The sequence below is a fragment of the Pleurodeles waltl genome, chromosome 11 (assembly GCF_031143425.1).
Source record: "Pleurodeles waltl isolate 20211129_DDA chromosome 11, aPleWal1.hap1.20221129, whole genome shotgun sequence".
NCBI classification, from domain to species: Eukaryota; Metazoa; Chordata; class Amphibia; order Caudata; family Salamandridae; genus Pleurodeles; species Pleurodeles waltl.
The window spans coordinates 317,702,380-317,721,756 of NC_090450.1; the positions used below are offsets into that span (position 1 = coordinate 317,702,380).

General features: G+C 43.1%; 1 protein-coding gene across 4 annotated transcripts in view; it reads right to left on the reverse strand.

The window, feature by feature from the left end:
- Window positions 1-19,377, reverse strand: part of CEP63 (centrosomal protein 63) — a 379,989-nt gene that overhangs the window by 282,776 nt on the left and 77,836 nt on the right. For all 4 annotated transcript variants that reach the window (XM_069213574.1, XM_069213577.1, XM_069213576.1 and 1 more), the window contains 2 exons: window positions 11,509-11,604; window positions 5,578-5,700 (listed from right to left, as the gene is read on the reverse strand). In XM_069213574.1, coding sequence (XP_069069675.1) covers window positions 5,578-5,700; window positions 11,509-11,604 — 219 coding nt within the window. The remainder of the gene's footprint in view (window positions 1-5,577; window positions 5,701-11,508; window positions 11,605-19,377) is intronic.

Genomic DNA, 19,377 nt, shown 5'->3' on the forward strand with positions numbered 1-19,377 from the left:
GTGCAAATAACCACTGCTTCTCAACACCTTATCTTGTGCCCATTTTGGAAATACAAAGGTTTTCTTGATAGCTATTTTTCACTCTTTATATTTCAGCAATTGAATTGCTGTATACCCGGTATAGAAAGAAAACCCACTGCAGGGTGCAGCTCATTTATTGGCTCTGGGTACCTAGGGTTCTTGATGAACCTACAAGCCCTATATATCCCCGCAACCAGAAGAGTCCAGCAGACGTAACGCTATATTGCTTTAAAAAATCTGACATTGCAGGAAAAAGTTACAGAGTAAAACGTAGAGACAAATTGCTGTTTTTTTTCACCTCAATTTCAATATATTTTGTTTTCAGTTGTTATTTTCTGTAGGAAACCCTTGTAGTATCTACACAAATTACCCCTTGCTGAATTCAGAATGGTGTCTACTTTTCAGAAATGTTTAGGTTTCTGGGACCCAGCATTGGTTTCATGCCCATTTCTGTCATTGACTGGAAGGAGGCTGAAAGCACAAAAAAATCGTAAAAATGGGGTATGTCCCAGTAAAATGCCAAAATTGTGTTGAGAAATTGGGTTTTCTGATTCAAGGCTGCCTGTTCCCGAAAGCTGGGAAGCTGGTGATTTTAGCACCGCAAACCCTTTGTTGATGCCATTTTCAGGGAAAAAACCACAAGCCTTCTTCTGCAGCCCCTTTCTTGGCCTCCTTCAGGGGAACCCACAAAGTATGGGTACCTGTAGAATCCCTAGGATGTTGGAAAAAAAGGACACAAATTTGGCATGGGTAGCTTATGTGGACAAAACGTTATGAGGGCCTAAGCGAGAACTATTCCAAATAGGCAAAAAAAGGCCTGGCACAGGCGGGGGGAAGGCCTGGCAGCAAAGGGGTTAAGAACAGGTACAATTTTATTATTCAATTTAGCACAATATAAACATTGGGAGCACTATAGAAACATAAACAAAATAGGTTTGCTTAAGGGACTTCACTTGCATGTGCATGCTTTGTTACACATGAAGTGTGAACACGTCACTGAGGATTCGGAATTGTTTTTTTTTTTTTGACAATAGGATGTGATTTACCCACTTGTAAGACTTCCACCTTGCACCTTATTTGGAACTAAAGTCTTATTTGTGTATTAGTTGCAAACAGGGAATTTGATGACATATAATAGAATTTTCTGTATATTTTTACATATATTGTCAACCGCCTTATAAGTCCTGAGGAAGTCAAGGGGAGATATAAATCAGATGAAACACGTGTTGACTTGGCTGGAGCGCAAGAGAAGAAGCAATAAAGTAGAATAATTTGAAACATATCGTGGGACTTTCAATAGATTTTTTGTACTTGTTGGATTATGGATGCTCTTGGTTTCTTTTGTCTGTGTTTGCTCTCACTTGGTGGGAGCAATTTTAAAGTTCCTGCCACGCAGGAGCAAACACTAAGGGCCTGATTTAGAATTCAGAGGACAGGTTACTCGATCACAAAAGTGACGGATATTCTGTCTGCCGTATTATGATGTCCATAGGACATAATTGAATCGTAATAAAGTGAATTGGATATCTGTCACATTTATGACGGAGTAGCCCCATCCGCCAAAAACTCTAAATCAGGCCCTTTGTAAAATGCTCCCACCCAAAGGGAGCGGACTTTTCATCTGTTGCCCACAATAAAGGAGGCAGGGAAACAGATGAAGGAATTGCTCCCTCCAACGAGGAGCAGCTTTTTTGCTGCTCCTTGGGGTTCAGAGCAATGCCAGCTTCCACAATGATATAGTGGGTGCCCTAGGTGATCCCCAGGGCACCCACTCTTTAATGGTGGGGACCCAAGGGATGGGGTCCACTGGGTCAATTTTGCCCAAGGGAGGGGAGCTGCATGCCCTTCTTCCAGTTCAAAATGTGGAGATGGGGTACCCGGTGATCAAATCATCCTGGGGAGGCAGGATGCGTTTCCCCCTCCCCATTATTAATATGACCAGGTCCCATGAGATGGGGTCCATGGGACCAGAAATTGGCCAGGATAGGGGGGCTGTGTGCCCCCTTCCCATTCACAATATGGTCAGGCCACAGGAGAAGGGAACCCCTGGGGCCAAACGTAGGGCCTCAAGTGTGTGAAGTGAAATAGCTCCACAAAAGAAACCCCAACAAATGGAAGTAGGTTGGTGGGTTGGAGAGTGGAGAATTTCAGGAGAGGCAAGAGATGGAGCATTGAATATGGTTGAGGTACAGGAAGACAAAGAAAGTGGACCCCATTAGGGGAGGACTGGGAGGAGAGAAAGTGGAAAGCATTGGAGTAGGGAGGAGATGAAGCTCATACACCATCAAAGAAGCAGAAATAAGGAGCACAAAGGTGGAGGCTTTACACCATCAGAAGAGCAGGATATCAGAGTTGAGATCAGTGGACAAGGGAGGATATGGAGAAAAGACATTGGAGTGTAAAAGGAAGGAGAACAACAGCATAGGAAACAGAAGACACTGAGAAGGCACCACTGGAGGTGCTGAAGGACAGAGGAGAGGGGTAATGTATGAAGAATATGGATGGAGAGCAGAGTAAGTGGAGAAGCAGCAGGACATGTGCGAGTCGCAAGTCTACAGATCAAACACGATTAGATCCAGCAACATGGAGGAGAACGGCTCAGAATGTTATACAGCTACAGTACGCATGTGGAGGGTTAGTGGTAAGGTCTGTAGCATGAACCAAGTACTTGGGTGCTTTTTTCAAACTGGGTGTGTAGTGACCCAGGCACTAATGCATACTAATGGGAGAATATAGGTGAAAGGAAACACCTAGGGAATAACAGTCACAATCAGGAAGTGAATGAGAGTAAGGCGAGAAGTCTCCTCTTAAACCACTTCTTTCAGCCTTCATCAATATTTGTACTTTTCCTAATCTTAATAAACCAGATTAATTCAAATACATACTGTGAATCAGGCCTTGCTTACGCTACTACAAAACTCCTCTGCTTCAACAGCATCAGACTCAATTCAGGTAGAATCCTGGGCTCTGAAAGCCATTACCTCATGGAATGTTAGATCTGGTTTGGGAAGATGAGGTTTGGTATTTGCCTTGATGACAGACGCAGAGAAAGCAACTGTCCTGGTAAACTGGACACATTTTAGTTAGCAATAGAACAAAAGGTGTTTCCTTTCCAGTTTGCCAGGTGACTTGCAAATTTGAGGGTGCCAAAGTCCAAATGGCTATCACTAATAATTGGGCAGATGTAATAAAGATTTTGAAAAGAAAACAAGAGGACAGGCCCATGTCTTTCCCATTCCTGCTCTGTTCCTTGAACTGCTGGATACTAAGGTGCCACAGATCTGCTGATATTTTAGGTCGACTCAGGATTCCAGATGCTTCTTAAATGTTTTTGTATGCAAATTATATTGTCCTATATTTAGAATCAACCCACCACACTTTTTACGTGTCAAGGAGCTTTTCACATACTTTAAGTTCCCAGGCAACTAGATTAAGAGTCTAAAAAGAAGTTTTATAAGCTATCCCTTCTACTGGAGGTATCAAACATGTAAGCTCACCTGGAAGATATCCCTGAGTTACATTTTCAGCCAATACTTCCAAACTATAAAAGTGCAGTGCATGGAGTGGTGTTACAGAGGGGCACAGAGTACAGTCACACAGAGTGGAGTTGGGCAGAGTAGAGTGGTGTGGCCTATACTGTAGTGGTGTAGAGTGCAGTGGTATAGAGTACAGGTGCAAACAGTGTATTGGCATAGAGTAGAGTGGCACAGGGTAGAGTAGAGAGGCGTAGCGTGAAGTGGCATTGAGTGGAGAGGTGCAGAGTGCAGTGGCATTGAGTGGTGTAAAGAGTAGTGGAGCAGAGCAAAGTGCAGTGGTGTGGAGTAGTGCAGAGTATTGTGGAGTGGCGTAGATCGGAGTATGCATGGTATGGTAGCGCACTGCAATGACAGACAGCACATTTTTAATAGAAATGACCATTACATTTGCACAGACATACAGTTTTACTAATAAAACTATACAGCACACAAACGAAAATGTGTGGAAATTGCATCCCCTAGTGTAATGATTTGTTTTGAACCTATTCAGGTATTTGTTTCTAACATGTTACAGAAATAACCAAAATGGGCTTCATTTGTGTTCCTAATTCTGATATATTTTGAAATACTTACACAGTTCATTAAAATGTTGACATGTGGAAGAAAAAAAAACTCTTTCCTACCCCTAGTAGCCAGCAACATTGTCACATAAATCTTCTCACTTTGAAGTCAGAGAAAGAAAAGTAAACAAGGGTCCTCGAAAGACAGCGCCAGAGATGTGACCTCAGTTTCTGAATGCAGAGCAAATGTGGCAAGATAAGAACAAGATTTAAAGGCCGGTTTCTAGAAACTAAGTTCTTGGAAGAATACAATAAACATGGTTTAGGCAGCTGGAGGGACGAACTGAACATGGACAGCCTAAAGCAAATAAAGCCTACTAATAGAAAGTCAGAAAATGTGAGTAACAAACTACAAAGCCAGTGGTAATAAATGAGTAGAATGCATTCCTAGGTCAACTTTCTGAAAGTACCCAAGATGTCTTTAGCAAAAAGTACAACTGCGCTGTCTGCTGCACTGTGACCTAATGAAAGCTCAATTCGAGACCTGGAAAAATATGGCCTTTGTCCATTACAGGCCGATAACAATGGATTCAATGAATTCTCTGCCACAATTTTTCTTCTTGTCCCAATTGCCTTTGTTTCTTGCTAAAACATTTATTGTGGGATTGAAAATCTTTTAACGTAAATTTAATTTGAGCGGGTAAGACCCCTACATGATTACAAAGTAATTACATAGAAAGAGGAAAAACAATGAGTGGGCCTTATTTCAAGATTTGTTTGTAAGCAGCAGCCCCTTCTTACCCTCAAAAACTAACTGAGCCTATAAATGCCTGTCATATGAATACACATTTTTTGGCATGCAGGAAGGAATCATGAGCTAAAGGGGTTACTACTCATTTAATAAAACTAGTAGAGCAATAAAAAAAAATAACATGACTAGCTATTCTAAATCGTTAATTCATTAGGTGCTACTATTTAACCGAAGAACCCAATTCACCACTTCACTGTCTCTTGAAACACAAATGAAAAATATATTAACATCTTGGTGGAAAGTGATCACTTTGAGCTGTACAAAGCATGAAAGTGGACAGACTACTGAAAATGGTATCCAATCAAAGGTACAAACTACATTACAGGCCTTATTGTTTATACAGAAATGCAGAGTCAACCAATAAGTGACAAAAGTATACATGAAATGTATATCTTAAACTGAGTCAAACTGCAAATCTTGAAGCAAAACTAATGAATAATACTATTTCCTGGATGCTATTTACCACTTCAAAGCAGATGAACCAATTCTGATCCCACAGAGGACTTCAACATGGTCCATTCAATATAAGTATGATTTGTTATAAAAATACTAAAAAAATGTAAGCAATACTATATTTTATTGAGAATTTGTCTCACATTAAGTATGTAGCACATCCCAGAATCTAATAAAGACGCTAGAGAAGCTGTATTTTCAGACTGCTTGCATTATCTGAATAAAACATAGTTTTAGAAATCAGTTGTTTCTGTACCTCAACCTTTCTGGTCAGCCGGATAACTTCTGATTGATCCTCCCCATTACTTCTGACCCCATCATGAGATTCCTTCAGCTGTTTTCGCTGCAACTTTTCATAACTTCTTTTTAACTTGGCGAGCTGTGAGACAGATGACAGTGCTTTTGAACCAAGAGTTCAGAATCAGAGAAAAGAAGATAGTGAGTGACAAAAAGGATAAGTGAAACAGGACAATCAAAAGAGGGACAACAAAAAAAAGCAAGGAATCAATAAGTAGCAAAAAAGGAAAAACAACAACATAATACAGGTGTATGGATTACTTTAACTGCCAACCCTGCAACCTCTTTCATACAATAGAGGGCTGCCTGGAAGGGAAGCAATGCCTTGCAAAGTCAGTTGCAGTTGTCAATGGCTCACGTACCCACCCATCACCATCAAATCATTAAAAGGTGCCTTTTAGTGTATCTTGTCCATATGTCCATTATGTGCATGCATCAGTTAGCAAGCATGACCTATCAAGCAGACCAAAGGGTCATTACATTTGGCAGACTAAACCTCACACTTTTAACACAAAGACTTTCCCCTCTCTGTCACTGAAAGAAACACAGACCAAATCACTTAAAGACATCTTTCGCCTATAAGTAAAAGAAGCCACAAGTCTAGTCAATCAGAGACTTCCATCATACATTCAGTCCAAGGCATACCTATTAGGTATCATGACAAAGCCAGTCAAGTACATCCCCTCACCTGTCATTTAGTTGTGTCATGCTCATCTTAAGACCGATATACTTAATACAGCCACAGAAGGTCAAGGGTAACAGATGAAACTTACCCAGTCAGTAAGCCCATCTTAACTGTCACAGAACTGACAGAAATAGTCAGACACCACTTTCAGTATTTGGCATTATTCACTTCAACAGTCATAGCCCCCTCTTAAACAATCACAATAACAGTAACCAAAATCAGGACAACCCTTGCCCCAAAAATATTCCATCTACTCACAGATATCACTTGAATAGTGATTCAGAAGTTTAATCAGTCTTACTGAAATGGCATTGCAAGAAACAGAGTTATTACTTTGAAGAATGTAAGCCCTTCATAAGCAACAAGTCTGAAATTGTCTTATTACTGGGAAACAAGTGCCCCATTTTGACACTTGACTATCTAAGAGTAGGTAAGCAGAGCAATCCAAAGCCACTCAAAGGAGGTGGTGTGTGCTAGCAAACCTGAATCACTGCCATGCAACAACACCATTCAATAAATTATTGTTCAGTCAGTGTTTTTTGTCTTAAAAAGGAAAATGTTTTTTGCCCGCACTCTATTAAACAGTATGCAATAAAATACAAATATTTATATCAGGTAGCTGGAAATAACTCTGGTGACACCCTCATAACACGTAACATCCATAGTGGGTCCTGAACCCATAATCACAACAGCACTCCAACCATACCAGATGCAATATTCCAATATAAGGTGGTGTCATTTTAAATTTCAGCAGTGGAGACCATGGAGCTTGGATGCCTGTGCTGGATTGCTCCCTTGACCGCCCTGTGAAATAAATACTTCCTGACTTCCTCTTTTTGGGGACTATGATTACTATAGTGGGAATGTTTACCTCACAAGTACATTGTGAATTTTTAAAGAAAGCTTGATAAACTACAAAAATTGTAATATGGGCCACCAGTCCATTTAAAATGTTATATTGAAGCATGTCTGACATTAGCTGCATCTATCAAAATATAAAGAAGCACCTGATCTTCAAATGAGCATACTAGCCCAGGTCCTCAGGAAAAAAACAAATAATAAGGGGTCAAAACGCGTCAACAATGTACTCAAAAGGGCAACCGGAGTTAAGGAATAGACAAAGGCTCAAGGTTTTTCAAAAAATTACGCCCAGGTGCACAGTGACAAGCTAATTATCAGATGCATGTTTTTTGTCTCCCCACTAATTCCTTTAACACTGTTCACTGCCCTTTTGTGTGTTGGGAGGCTTTTGATTCCTCTACTGGGGAGCAGAGTAATTAGCTGAGTTTGGGAAATATGGTAACTCCTCAAGTCCATAAGATGTGGATGTGGGATACTGGGGACTGCATATTTAAACTCGGTGTGCATGTTTTACCACAGTTTGGTACCTTGCTAGACCCTGAAGCACTAACTGGAGCAAAATTTTACTTTGAGGCATTTTTAACCTATATGTATAATACAGTGAAAACACCACTGATTTTAAAGTAAGGACTACAGACATACCCTAGGTCAGTGCCAATCCTAACAGAGTCCCTTCTGTGACAGGCTACCTGTGTGCTGTGCTAGACAGTAGTCTCACAGGCACAGAACACACACATGCACATATGTGTGTGCTCATGTGTTCACAAGTAACTATCTAGTGCCTCTTATCCAAGCTATTCTGCAGACGCCTTATCTTAAAAGGTGGACACTGGCAATTAGCAAGCTCAGTCCAATTGCTGTGAATATATTGTGAGACTTACTCAGAGTAAAATTTCAAAAGACACAGAAGTCAAAAGTGAAAAATACTATTGGACTAATGGGCAGAACACATTTGCTACACAACATGTCGCCAGATGAAACTAGTGGAAGAACTAGCTATTGCTTGTGAGTACTCTTTCCTAGTCAGCAGTAACAAGTAGCTTTGGGTTCTAACTAGAAACGGCAGGGGTCTAACAGGTCTGACACCTGCCTCATGGGGCACAGGCAATTCTCCCTCTGAAGACAACACAACGCTAGTACCCTCACTCATCTGGTTCTCTACACACTACAGGTGCAGATACAGACCCCTAACAAAACCTCTGACCCTCAACCACTGTGGTCTGTAGCTACCACCATCCTGGCATGATGCATAAAGAAATAACAGCCTTCTCAAGCCAGAGTACTACCCTGACGGAGAATAAGCCCTGGGCAGCCTCACCCACCAGAACCACCCTGTGATTCCTGGGCCACCTGTCCCAGACAGAAAAAGGTAATGTCCCCTGTTGGAAAATGGGTTATTGGTAAGGACAGGTAAGTACCTACACTTAACAATAGGCCACTAACCTCCACTTAGGTCTAGTTAGGTCTCAATAAATTAAACCCAGCTCAACCCTTGGTAGCTTGGCAACGAGCGCAAGGCTTAACTTAGGAGACATATGTGTAAGTCATTTAAAAATCACAAAACAGTAAATAAGTAAAACACAAAACACAATAAAAATCCAACACCAATTTGTAACAATAGATTATATTTTTATCTTTAAAATGACACCAAAACGAATAAAATCGGATAAGGGGAACCGGGATATGAATTTTTAAAGAATTAATGCTTTTTAGCACATAGAAACAAAAAGCGCCAATCTGGTCATCTGGTCACAACTCGACTGGGGCAAAGACAAAGTTTGAGGCTGACCGCGATGGAGCCCGGCTCGGCTACAGCCCGTGTGAGGCCTTGGTGAAAAGTTTACCTTAGGACTTAGTCGTTTTTCTGGAGATTTTCTTCAGCGGGACCAAGTCGCAAGTCCAATCCGACCTCCTGGAACTCTTCCTCGGATACACGTCGCGGGAGCCCTCGGTGGAGATTTTTACCTTCGGACATAGTCGTTTTTTCGAGGTGAAAATCCTTCGACCGGGGCAAACCTGAATCTTGATCCGACGTCCTTGGAGCCCTCTTCGGATATACTGCCTGGGAGGTCCCGGTCAACTTCCTACGTTCGGACTCAGTCACTTTTTCAGAGATTTTCTTCACCAGGACAAACCTGCAAGTCAGGCCGGGTCGCGGCTGAGGCAAGCAGGCTAGAGTTGCCGCAGCGGGTCGGTCCCTTTATGGAGCTTTTTTTCCAAAAATTCTCCAAACTTCTGGATCTTCTTCCAGAAGTTCCTTTGAGGTTCTTTTGAGGTCCACAGCTCACCTCAAGGTTCCAGAAGCTGTGAGATGCTCCTTGAGGGTGCGGACTACAACTCCCAGAATGCACATGGCACAAACTCTTTTTTTGGCCACTGGACAGTGGTCCTCTGGTCAGTTTCTTCAGGAGTTGGTGCAGGGGACTCTGGTTAGCAATTTTTCAACTGTAGCAAACAGGGAGACCATCCTTGAACCAGTTGAAGCCAAGCAAAGTCCTTCTTGTGGTGAAGCCCAAGTGTGCAGCTGGAGGAGTCCTCCAGAGAGCAGTGTCCAGGTGCAGGTCAGGGGTCCAGCAGGGCAGTCCTTCTTCTTCTGTAGTTCTTCCTGTTGGAATCTGATGGGGATCTGACGTGTGGGTGCAGGTCTGCCAGTTTTATCCTTGCTCCTGGATGAAAAAGTGGGGGTTCCAGGTTCTCCAATCAGGGGCAGGGTCCTTCCCCTTGTGATGACCACTTCCTGGGAAGTGTGGCAAAAATCAATCCCAGCGAGCAACATTCCTCAAAAATCCATCATGGCTGAAAGTGATGTTTAGAGGTTACATCTGGCTGAGCCCACCCACTAGTGTGGCTAAAAATCCTAAACACACCCCTCTCCTGCCCTCTCCTACTCTAATCAAGGGGGCACCTAATTGTCTGAGTTTGCAGGATGTGAGGGTGTTGCTGGGTTGCTCCAAATGTCCTTCCCTGCCTTTGAAGACCAGTTTGGCAGCCCCCCTCCTTCCTGCTTCCCCATCTGCTGACGGGAGATCGTCTCCATCAGGCACGTCTTTTTGTGTTGAGCCAGGCCACTTCACACCTCATCCAGGCAGCCTGGCCAGGCTGCCAGAGGCCGGCCAATCAGAGCAAAGCAGCAAAAACAGCGCAGGGCTGAAGTTGGCAACTTTTCAGGTAAAGTTTAAAACTCCTTACCTGAACAAGTTATATTAAATCCAACAAATGGAAGTTGTGGGACTTATTATAACAATTAATGTAATACCAAACTTGTGGTATCTGTTACTTAAGGGGACTTTTAAAATTAAAATAAAGTCTCCCCATTCTAGCCTCTAAGGCCATTCACTACAATGAGGGGAAAACGAATTTGGCTAATAAAACTATTTTATAAGGTCCCTACTTGTAGTTACATGGCACCCAGCCCTAGAGGCACATAGGGCACACCTTAGGGGTGACTTATATGTAACAATAAGGTAGTTTAAGACTTTGGAACTACTTTTAATTCCAAAGTCGAATTTGCATGTAACTTTAATGTAAAAGCACCAGCAAGGTAGGCCTGCCTTTTAAATGACACTAGGCACCTCAGCAGTGCACCTATGGGGGCACCACCTATGCTGGGGTCCCTAAACCTACATGCCCTACCATATACTAAGGACTTATAGGTAGGTTGACTTAGCCAATTATAATTCGCCTAATTTGCATACTGATTTTACACAGAGCACAGGTCCTGGGACTGATTAGCTGTACCCAGAGTACCATTAGTCAGGAAAACACCAGCAAAAAGTGAAAAATGGGGGCAAAAAGTCTGGGGGCCTCTGCAATCAGTCCTGTTTCTCACATCCCCCACTAGTGAACTCTCAAGCCCCATGGGGGAAACTGATGTGCTACTGGGCACTGTGTAGACCAGTCTCACCAAGGCCCCGTGTAGCACCAAATGAGGCTCAGGACCAGGGTTCTCTCTCTCAGGGGGCAGACACCCCCTGGTCACCTGGTTGTGATACTGAAGGCGCACCTGCCTTCTGCACTAATCAGCTGAGGACTACACTCACCAGCCAAACCAATGCCTGGCAAGCTAGAAATTCTTAAGTGGCCTCAAGGCCGCACCTCAAGACTGGTACAACTACAATGCACCAGGTAGGAGTGAGACTTGGGTAGTGAGACTCACTCACAATTAATGTCCTAAAATCTAGGTAGCCAAAATAAAAAAATCCTGGCAGACTAAATAGGCGAAACCTATTTGCTACAGTCAACAATACAGACACAGGCACTCACCACTCAGTGACAGGCATCCCCCAACAATAACAAATCATCTGTCAGAGTGGTTAGTATAATCTACTATGAAAAAAACCTCACCTCTTGCTGGAATCGCCCCAGCTGCTGTTCATATTCTCCAGCTAGACTGTGTTTCGCTTTCTCGAGGTCTTTCACCTGCTGTCGCAAAACTCCAACCTAAATGAACCAAAAAATAACAACATTCTACATCCACTTAGATATGAAGGGCTTACGACCAGAGTCGTGGACAGTAAAGACATGCACTGGGTTTGTCATGGCAAAGTAAAAATAGGAAACATGTCGAAAAACATTTTAAAATGTTGATTAAAAAAAACACAGTGGAATCAACACTACATTGTTTTCATTCTGTGTAAGTTAGGGGGCACAATGTGCTCTACGCCTGTAATGAAATAGCTAAATTATAGTTTTTCTAAGGAAACACTGTAGTTAGAGGTTGTGGCGTTGGGGCCGTTGTTAAAAAAAAAAAAAAAGTGAGAGAAGGGCAATTCGTGGCAGTATGGCATAAAGAAAAATACGAAAATAAATTTGGCCTCCTGTTTAGAAAGAAGGAAAGGGGGCACTCGCCCATTATTACAGTTCAGTGGTACATTCCATTAGATGGAGCAGTTTTCCTCTTCTGAGTGGGCTCTGGGAAGGTCCTCGCCCAAGAAAGCACTGCAGAGGTCATTGACTATATACAGATAATCATGTACACTTTTCAGGGGGCTCCTTTGATGTCTAACCTTAGGAGTTACCTACCAGCCCTAGAAAATAAAGGAACCAAAGTAAAGAGGAATGAGAAATTGAGGTGCCTTCTGTGGGCAACAGTCATCCTCCATCATGCAAACATTAAGAGGGTTATTACAACTTTGGAGGAGGTGTTAAGGATATACCACAGGGATGTGGAATTCCTATCGCCCGACGCCCGGGACATCTTGTTTGGGGTCAAGGGCAACAAGTTTTTATGTTTACTTTGTCCTTGGGACAAGTAGGCCCAACCCCCTGTAGCACAAACCCTTTGGCTGCCTGTTTACAGAGAGTGGAACTCTCTGCAGTTGAGGTAATGTGTTTCCAAAAGATAATGCTGTTCGAACTTGTATTTATGGTTCATTATTTGAAAGCCTTCATTATTAGGGTGCGTGCTGTAAATAAATGTTTTAAGGTCACACTTCACTACTGACGTTGGTTCCAGTACAAAAAAAAAAAACGTGTACACACATGTTTGAAAAGTTTAGGGTAAGAGACTAAGGGCCTGATTCTAACTTTGGAGGACGGTGTTAAACCGTCCCAAAAGTGGCGGATATACCACCTACCGTATTACGAGTCCATTATATCCTATGGAACTCGTAATACGGTAGGTGGTATATCCGCCACTTTTGGGACGGTTTAACACCGTCCTCCAAAGTTAGAATCAGGCCCTAAGTATAATGCTCCCAGAATGCTCTCTGATTATATGCAAATGAAGTGTCATTTAGTAAAATGTGTTGATGCATGCTAGTATTTCCCAAAAATATTTCTAATGGAAAATCAGTGTAACCATTTTCAACACGATTATGGGAAGCATGAAAATAAACAAACACTGACAAAGCCAACTGATCTGACATATTTTTATAAGTCTTTTAGTTTCATCAATGCGTGTCTTGTTTTGACATGGCTTTTGTAACACTTTATTCTTGTGGGAGCTACCAGGCCCTCAACATTGTAACAAACATTGGCAAAACCCCCCCAAAAAGTTTTTGAACTCTTAAAGCACACGTTGCCACCAGCGGCATAACGAAGGCCCCGCAGCCGCCCTCCAGGGGGCCCCGTCAGAACAGCACCTGCCCTGAGTGAGTCTGGAGAGGGGGCTCCTCCATGTTCTTTGCAAAGGGGCACTCTCCAGTTTTGTTACGTCACTGATTGCCACTGTAGTTCCTGACACTGAACAAAACTACTTTGTGTGGCAATATGCTCCTTGTGGAAGAGCAGAATGCGATCACTCACAGTAAAGCCAGCCGAAAGAGAGAGAAATAGAAGTTTAATAAAAACAAAATGTCTTTGTTAACACCAGACCTAATTAGGGACCAAGACCCACATGTAGGTAGCTTTTTGCATGTCGCAAACAGCGACTTTCGCTGTTTGTGACGTGCAAAAAGCACATTGCGATGCACAAACCCAGTTTTGCGATTCAGTAACCTGGTTACCGAATCACAAAACGGGTTTGCGATTCGCAATTAGTAAGGGGTGTTCCCTTCCTAATTGCAACTCGCAGTGCAATGTAGGATTGTTTTGTGACTGCGAACGCGGGCGCAAACCAATCGCAGTTTGCACCCATTTCAAATGGGTGCTAACACTTTCGCAAAAGGGAAGGGATCCCCATGGGACCCCTTCCCCATTGTGAATGTCACTGTAAACATTTTTTCAGAGCAGGCAGTGGTCCTGCGGACCACTGCCTGCTCTGAAAAAATGAAACGAAAATGTTTCATTTTTCGTTTTTGTTATGCATCTCGTTTTCCTTTAAGGAAAACGGGCTGCCTTACAAAAAAAAACAAAAAAAAATGCTTTATTGAAAAGCAGTCACAGACATGGTGGTCTGCTGTCTCCAACTCTTCATGATGTGGGCATTTGCGAAGCCCTTGCGAATCACAGATGGTGTCAAGGACACCATCCTACATTCGGATTTGCGACTCGCAATTTGCAGGTCACAAATCTGAACCTACTTACTTGTGGCCCCAAATTCTTAAAGAAAGTCACAAAAGTGCACCCATGGTATATGTCGTACCCCTATAAAATATTTGTGAACTGTATTTTAGCATGGGTAAATACGATGTGTAGATTTGCTCATGTGAAAATCTGTTGAGCATTTGCAAGTTCATTTTCCCTCCAGCCACTTTCTTCCCAACCCTGGAAGAAGTTCTAATTCTGCCATTGTCAGGAGTAAATGTCCAACCTTTCTCGTTATGGGAAAATATCAGAGAGAAGCTGGTAAAAATCTTTAAAACATGCAGGTTAGTAGGTTTGCAGACTCAAAGGCATTCCAGCCCTGGAACTATTGCTTACTGCTTCCTCCAGCCCCAGTATGCAGATCTGCAGAAAGGTGGCAAAATAAGGAAATTGCTACAGTAGGGATTGAAACTCCAAGTATTCAAGCCCTACTATGGTAGAAGCCCTGGCATAATCAGAGAGGCTATTAATTGCTGCCATAATTTGTCGCCACACTACATGGCACCAAAGGGACAAGTAGATCTTTTTACAGGACAAGTAGATTTGAGAAGCAACCTGTCCCCTGGACAAGTAGATATTTTAATAAATTCCACACCCCTGTACCACCAGCCGTATTACGAGTCTCATAGGATATAATGGACTCGTAATAAAGCTGGTGGTATATCCGTCACTTTACCGTCACTTTTGGGACGGATTAACACCTCCTCCAAAGTTGTAATAACCCCCTAAATGTCTGAGTAGCCTTACTGGCAGTTGCAATTGTAATGCTCACAAATCATTTACCATGAGCACACATGACTTGGTTACTTACAGGTATTCTTTATTACTCCGAGTTATAGTGTTCCTTGCCACAGTCCTGACTTAATGGGCTTACTCTGTGGCTCCTGCACAGTGTTCACCCCAAAGGTAAAAAATAAACATACATGCCCTAACCAATATGGCTTAATAGAAGGTGACAACTAATCATCAATAAAGGTGGGACCACACATGTGCTTCATGATAGTACCAAGCAACATACCTCCTACTCAATTTTCCCCTCCACTCCCCAGGAGGGCAGGGAGGGAATGTAGGACTGTGTTGAGGTAGACTATAACTCGGAGTAATGACAATTATTGGTAAGTAACAGAGTAATTGCCTACCTCTTCCGTCTTCCTCGTCCTGACTTTCACTAGAAAGGATCATTACGCTATACCAAATGAATTTATTCCTTCAAAACTCAGAAAAAATTAAGACAAATTGTAGAGAACCACTCAGACTGACGAAAGAACCGCTGTCCCAAAAGCCGCACAAAGACCTTCCCCGTTCTCAACTTGTAATGGGTAATAATGATATTACAGTCTACCTAAATGGCGGCTGCACAAATACTTTTAGGAGATGCCCCTCTGAATGCAGCCCAGGTGGAGGACACTGCCCTCGTTGACAGTACGTGAACATTAGCAGGAAGAGAAATGTTGTCTTTCTGATATGTCAAACAAAATACAGACTTGATCCAACGGCTTACAGTATACGCTATAGACACGTGACTCTTATTGCTCAGCCCAGAATTGACAAACAAGTAGTCAGCCTTCCTGATGGAAGCTGTTCTTTGCAAGTTAACTGCCAATGTCCTAACTAGATCAAGGGTATGCCATGAACTTTCCTGAGGAAAGGAAGGAGTAGGAAAGAAATCAGGGAGAACTAAATCATGATATATATGAAAAACTAAATACACCTTAGGAATAAATGCAGAGTATGGTCGCAGGACAACCTTATCAGGAACAAAACATAAAAAAGATCATTGCATAACAGGGCTCCAATCTCACCCAACCTCCTGCTCTGGGTAATGCCATAATAGAAAAATGTCTCCAACATCAAGGACCTTAAAGAAATTGATGGAAGAGGTTCAATATTGGGGGGGGGGGGGGCTGCACAAGCAAGAAAGTACTAAAAGACAATCCCATGCTGGTGCAGGAGCAGGAACTACAGGCCTCCTCAAATGAAAACTCTTCATAAGACAAGAAGACATGGTCAAACTGGGAAAAGCACATTTCCGCCCACTGGCTCCTCAAGGTGAAGACAGCCAAACCTAATAAAAAAGAATCATCTCTCAGGAAGTCAAGCCCCCCCCACTCCAAAAGAAGGAAGGAATGACAAGCCTGTCTGCACACCTTCGAGAAAAATTATCCTAATGCCTTTCATACATATTAAGAGTACTATCCTTCATAGAGTTATGAATTGAAAAGGGCAATATCAGAAGGGTGACATAGAGCTATTTATCTTTGCCTCTCAATCCCCAGACTCCTAGAGAGAGGTGGTGGAGAATATTCTCTGGAAGGGAGGGGAATCTCAGAGGGTAGGACATGATTGGGAACATCCAGGAGGTTGAACTGTCAGGTGGAGTAACCAAGGGTACTAAGATTGGCACTTCCATAAAGGAACTACAAGAAGAACCTCTGTGTGGAACCTTGCTGATCAATGCAAATGGGGGGAAAAGCATTGAAGAGACTCCTGGGTCATCTGAAGATCACTGTATCCACTCCGCAAGCCCCTTAGATAGGAAGAGGGTGCAAAAATGAGGGAGAAGAGCACCCGAGAGAGAGAGCTAGCCAAGGAACCCCAACCGCTCTGTGATTCCATGGAATACTACTGGGCATACAGTCAGGGAGACCGAGGAGGGGAATAGGTGTCTCAACCAATCCCCACGCCCATTCGCCCTCTCCGGAAGACAGATCACTATCAGAGAGAAAATGTTCTGTTTCACTTACTTTACTATTTGATCTGCCAAAGCCACTAACACGGACATTCGAGTACACCCTAGATGAGTCCTACATACCCTTGTTACTTCACTATCTGTTCTGATCTGATCTGAAAAGGTCTGTATTTTATCCTTGGAGCAAAGCATAACAGAGCCTTTAAAACCCCAATAATTTTCATCCAAATTGAGGAATGACTGGATTCTTTCAGTGTCCAAATCTCCTAGGCTGTTGAGTCCTCCAGTGTTGCTCCCCACCTCAGACTGTTGGCATCCATTGTGACTGCAAAGAGGACTAGGGGAGAGGGGGTAGAAGAATATTCTTGTTGTGATTTAAAAGGAAAGAGCAACCACTGAAGCTTCCTAAAGATGGTGTTTATAGACTAACAGTAGCTTTGTAGTGCTGCGACGGAACCCAGTGAGACAGGAGGTAACACACCGGATGAAACAAGTGTAGTTGGACTCAGGGGCCAGAAACAAGGAGGCTACCATGTCCTACTGCATTCTTAACCACTCCCTTGCAGGAGGGATTTATATTTGTAGAAGTGAAGCTAGATGGGACATCAGATTCTGTTGTTGTTGTGGAGGGAGAAACATCTTTACCATTTCTGTGTTGAAATGGCTCTAATGAACTGGAGTGTCTGAGAGGCTGGGACTTCATGATGTTCAACAGAAATCTGTGAGTTTTCAGACAGCTGAGGACTGTGTGGAAGTGTTGGAGATCCTTTGAAAAAATATTCAGAAAGCAACCAGTCATCTAAATATGGGAGGACCAATAGTCCCAATGAATGCAAGTTACCCCCCAAGGGAGCCAACACCTTTGTGATAACTCTACGAGCTGAAGATAACCAAAGAAGATAGAGCATAGGACTGACAGTAGTGCCCAAATGCATAGAATCTAAGGTATGTTTGAGAAAAAGGGTGCATAGGAATGTGAAATTAAGTGTGAAGAAGATCAATCAATGGCTAAAGCATGCCTGGTGAGATGAGAGGAAAAATCTGCTGTAGACTCACCTTTCTGTACTTGTAATGAGGAATAAACCGATTCACTGTCTCCAAATCTAATGCCGGCCGGAGCTCGCCTGAACACTTTTGAACCAAAAACAGAATTGGGTAACATCCTTGCCCCCACTGATGGTCAGGGACTGGCACAATGGCACCCTCTGCTCGCAGATTCTAGAATCCTTTTCATAACGCTAGGAGCTGAAGAGCATTCCAAGGACTTGGAGTCCTTTGAAAGAAATTGTCCAGAGGGTAGGAAAATTCTAAGCTGCAACCTTCTCTCACCACTTGCAGCACCCATGAAGCCAGCACATCTGCCTCCCTTGCCGTCGCAAAGGCCTTGATCTTCCCTCCAACAAGACAGTCATGAGTTTGGAGTGGCTGAAGAAGTTGAGGGGGCTGCAGTTGTTGCTGAGACTTGGCAGTGGATGGAGTGCCACAGCCTAGTCCCCTCCCATGAAAGGGCTGACTGGAAGGCTGCGATGAAGAGGAATGGCCAAAGGCTCTTCAAATTCCAAAACCTCTACCTCTCCCTAGTGGTTTTGCTGGAGCAATCAGTTTGCTATCCTCCTCAGACTTCTTAGCTTAATATTCTAGCTGTGAACCAAACAGCTCTGCCCCAGTAAACAGAATATGGCTGACCAAGGATTTCTGCGAGTTATCAGCCTTCCCGGATCTCACCCATGTGTGACTTCGGGCAGAGATGGAAGCACCGGATGCTTCTGCTGCAGAAAAGGAGTCAAACTATTTATCAGGTAAAAATATGACGTGTTGCTCCTAGATTGACAACCTAGAAGCAGTATCCCCTCCTTGCTGCAATTCTTCTGTAAGAGGGTGAAAATTATGCAACAGGAATTGCACTGTATAAGTGGCATATGCTCCTGCCCTTATACAGAAATTGGAAGCCGAGTATGATCTTTTCACTGCCAACTCCACCTTATTATCTACCTGATCTGATGGAGAAGCTTCTTCAGAGATGATCATACCACAAGATGACAACCCTACCATAATAGAGGTCACCTGATGCACGGAAGAGAATGCATCCAAAAAATTATGCAGAGACCATTCTTTTACCAAATCACATGAGAAAGTCTGTTTTCTCCACACCTGACCATTCCCAGATAAGAGTCCTCTGCTAATCTTGTGCAGAGGAAGAGACTCAGGTTCTTTCCTTCTGTATAGCCCAAAGAAATAGTCTTCTTCCACCAGCGAAAGAGAACTGGGAAAGGAAAGGTTTTCATAAATGTGCGACACACCCTTCTTGAGTTCTCTGCTTTGCATGTACATGCCCTTATGTTCCTCCTCCTGAGATGAATCAGTGTCAGGGTCCCCAGTAGGAGAAAGTCTTGGATGTTAGGGCAAGGACTCCTCATGGGCAGCATAAGTAGCTTAAACTGCTTTATTATTCATCTCCTGAAGAATATCTGAATTCTGCAGAGGCCCAGAAGTCGCGGAGGTTGGGCAGAACCCCGCTCTCCCTCACTCAATTAATAATAGCACTTCCTCTTGGATGC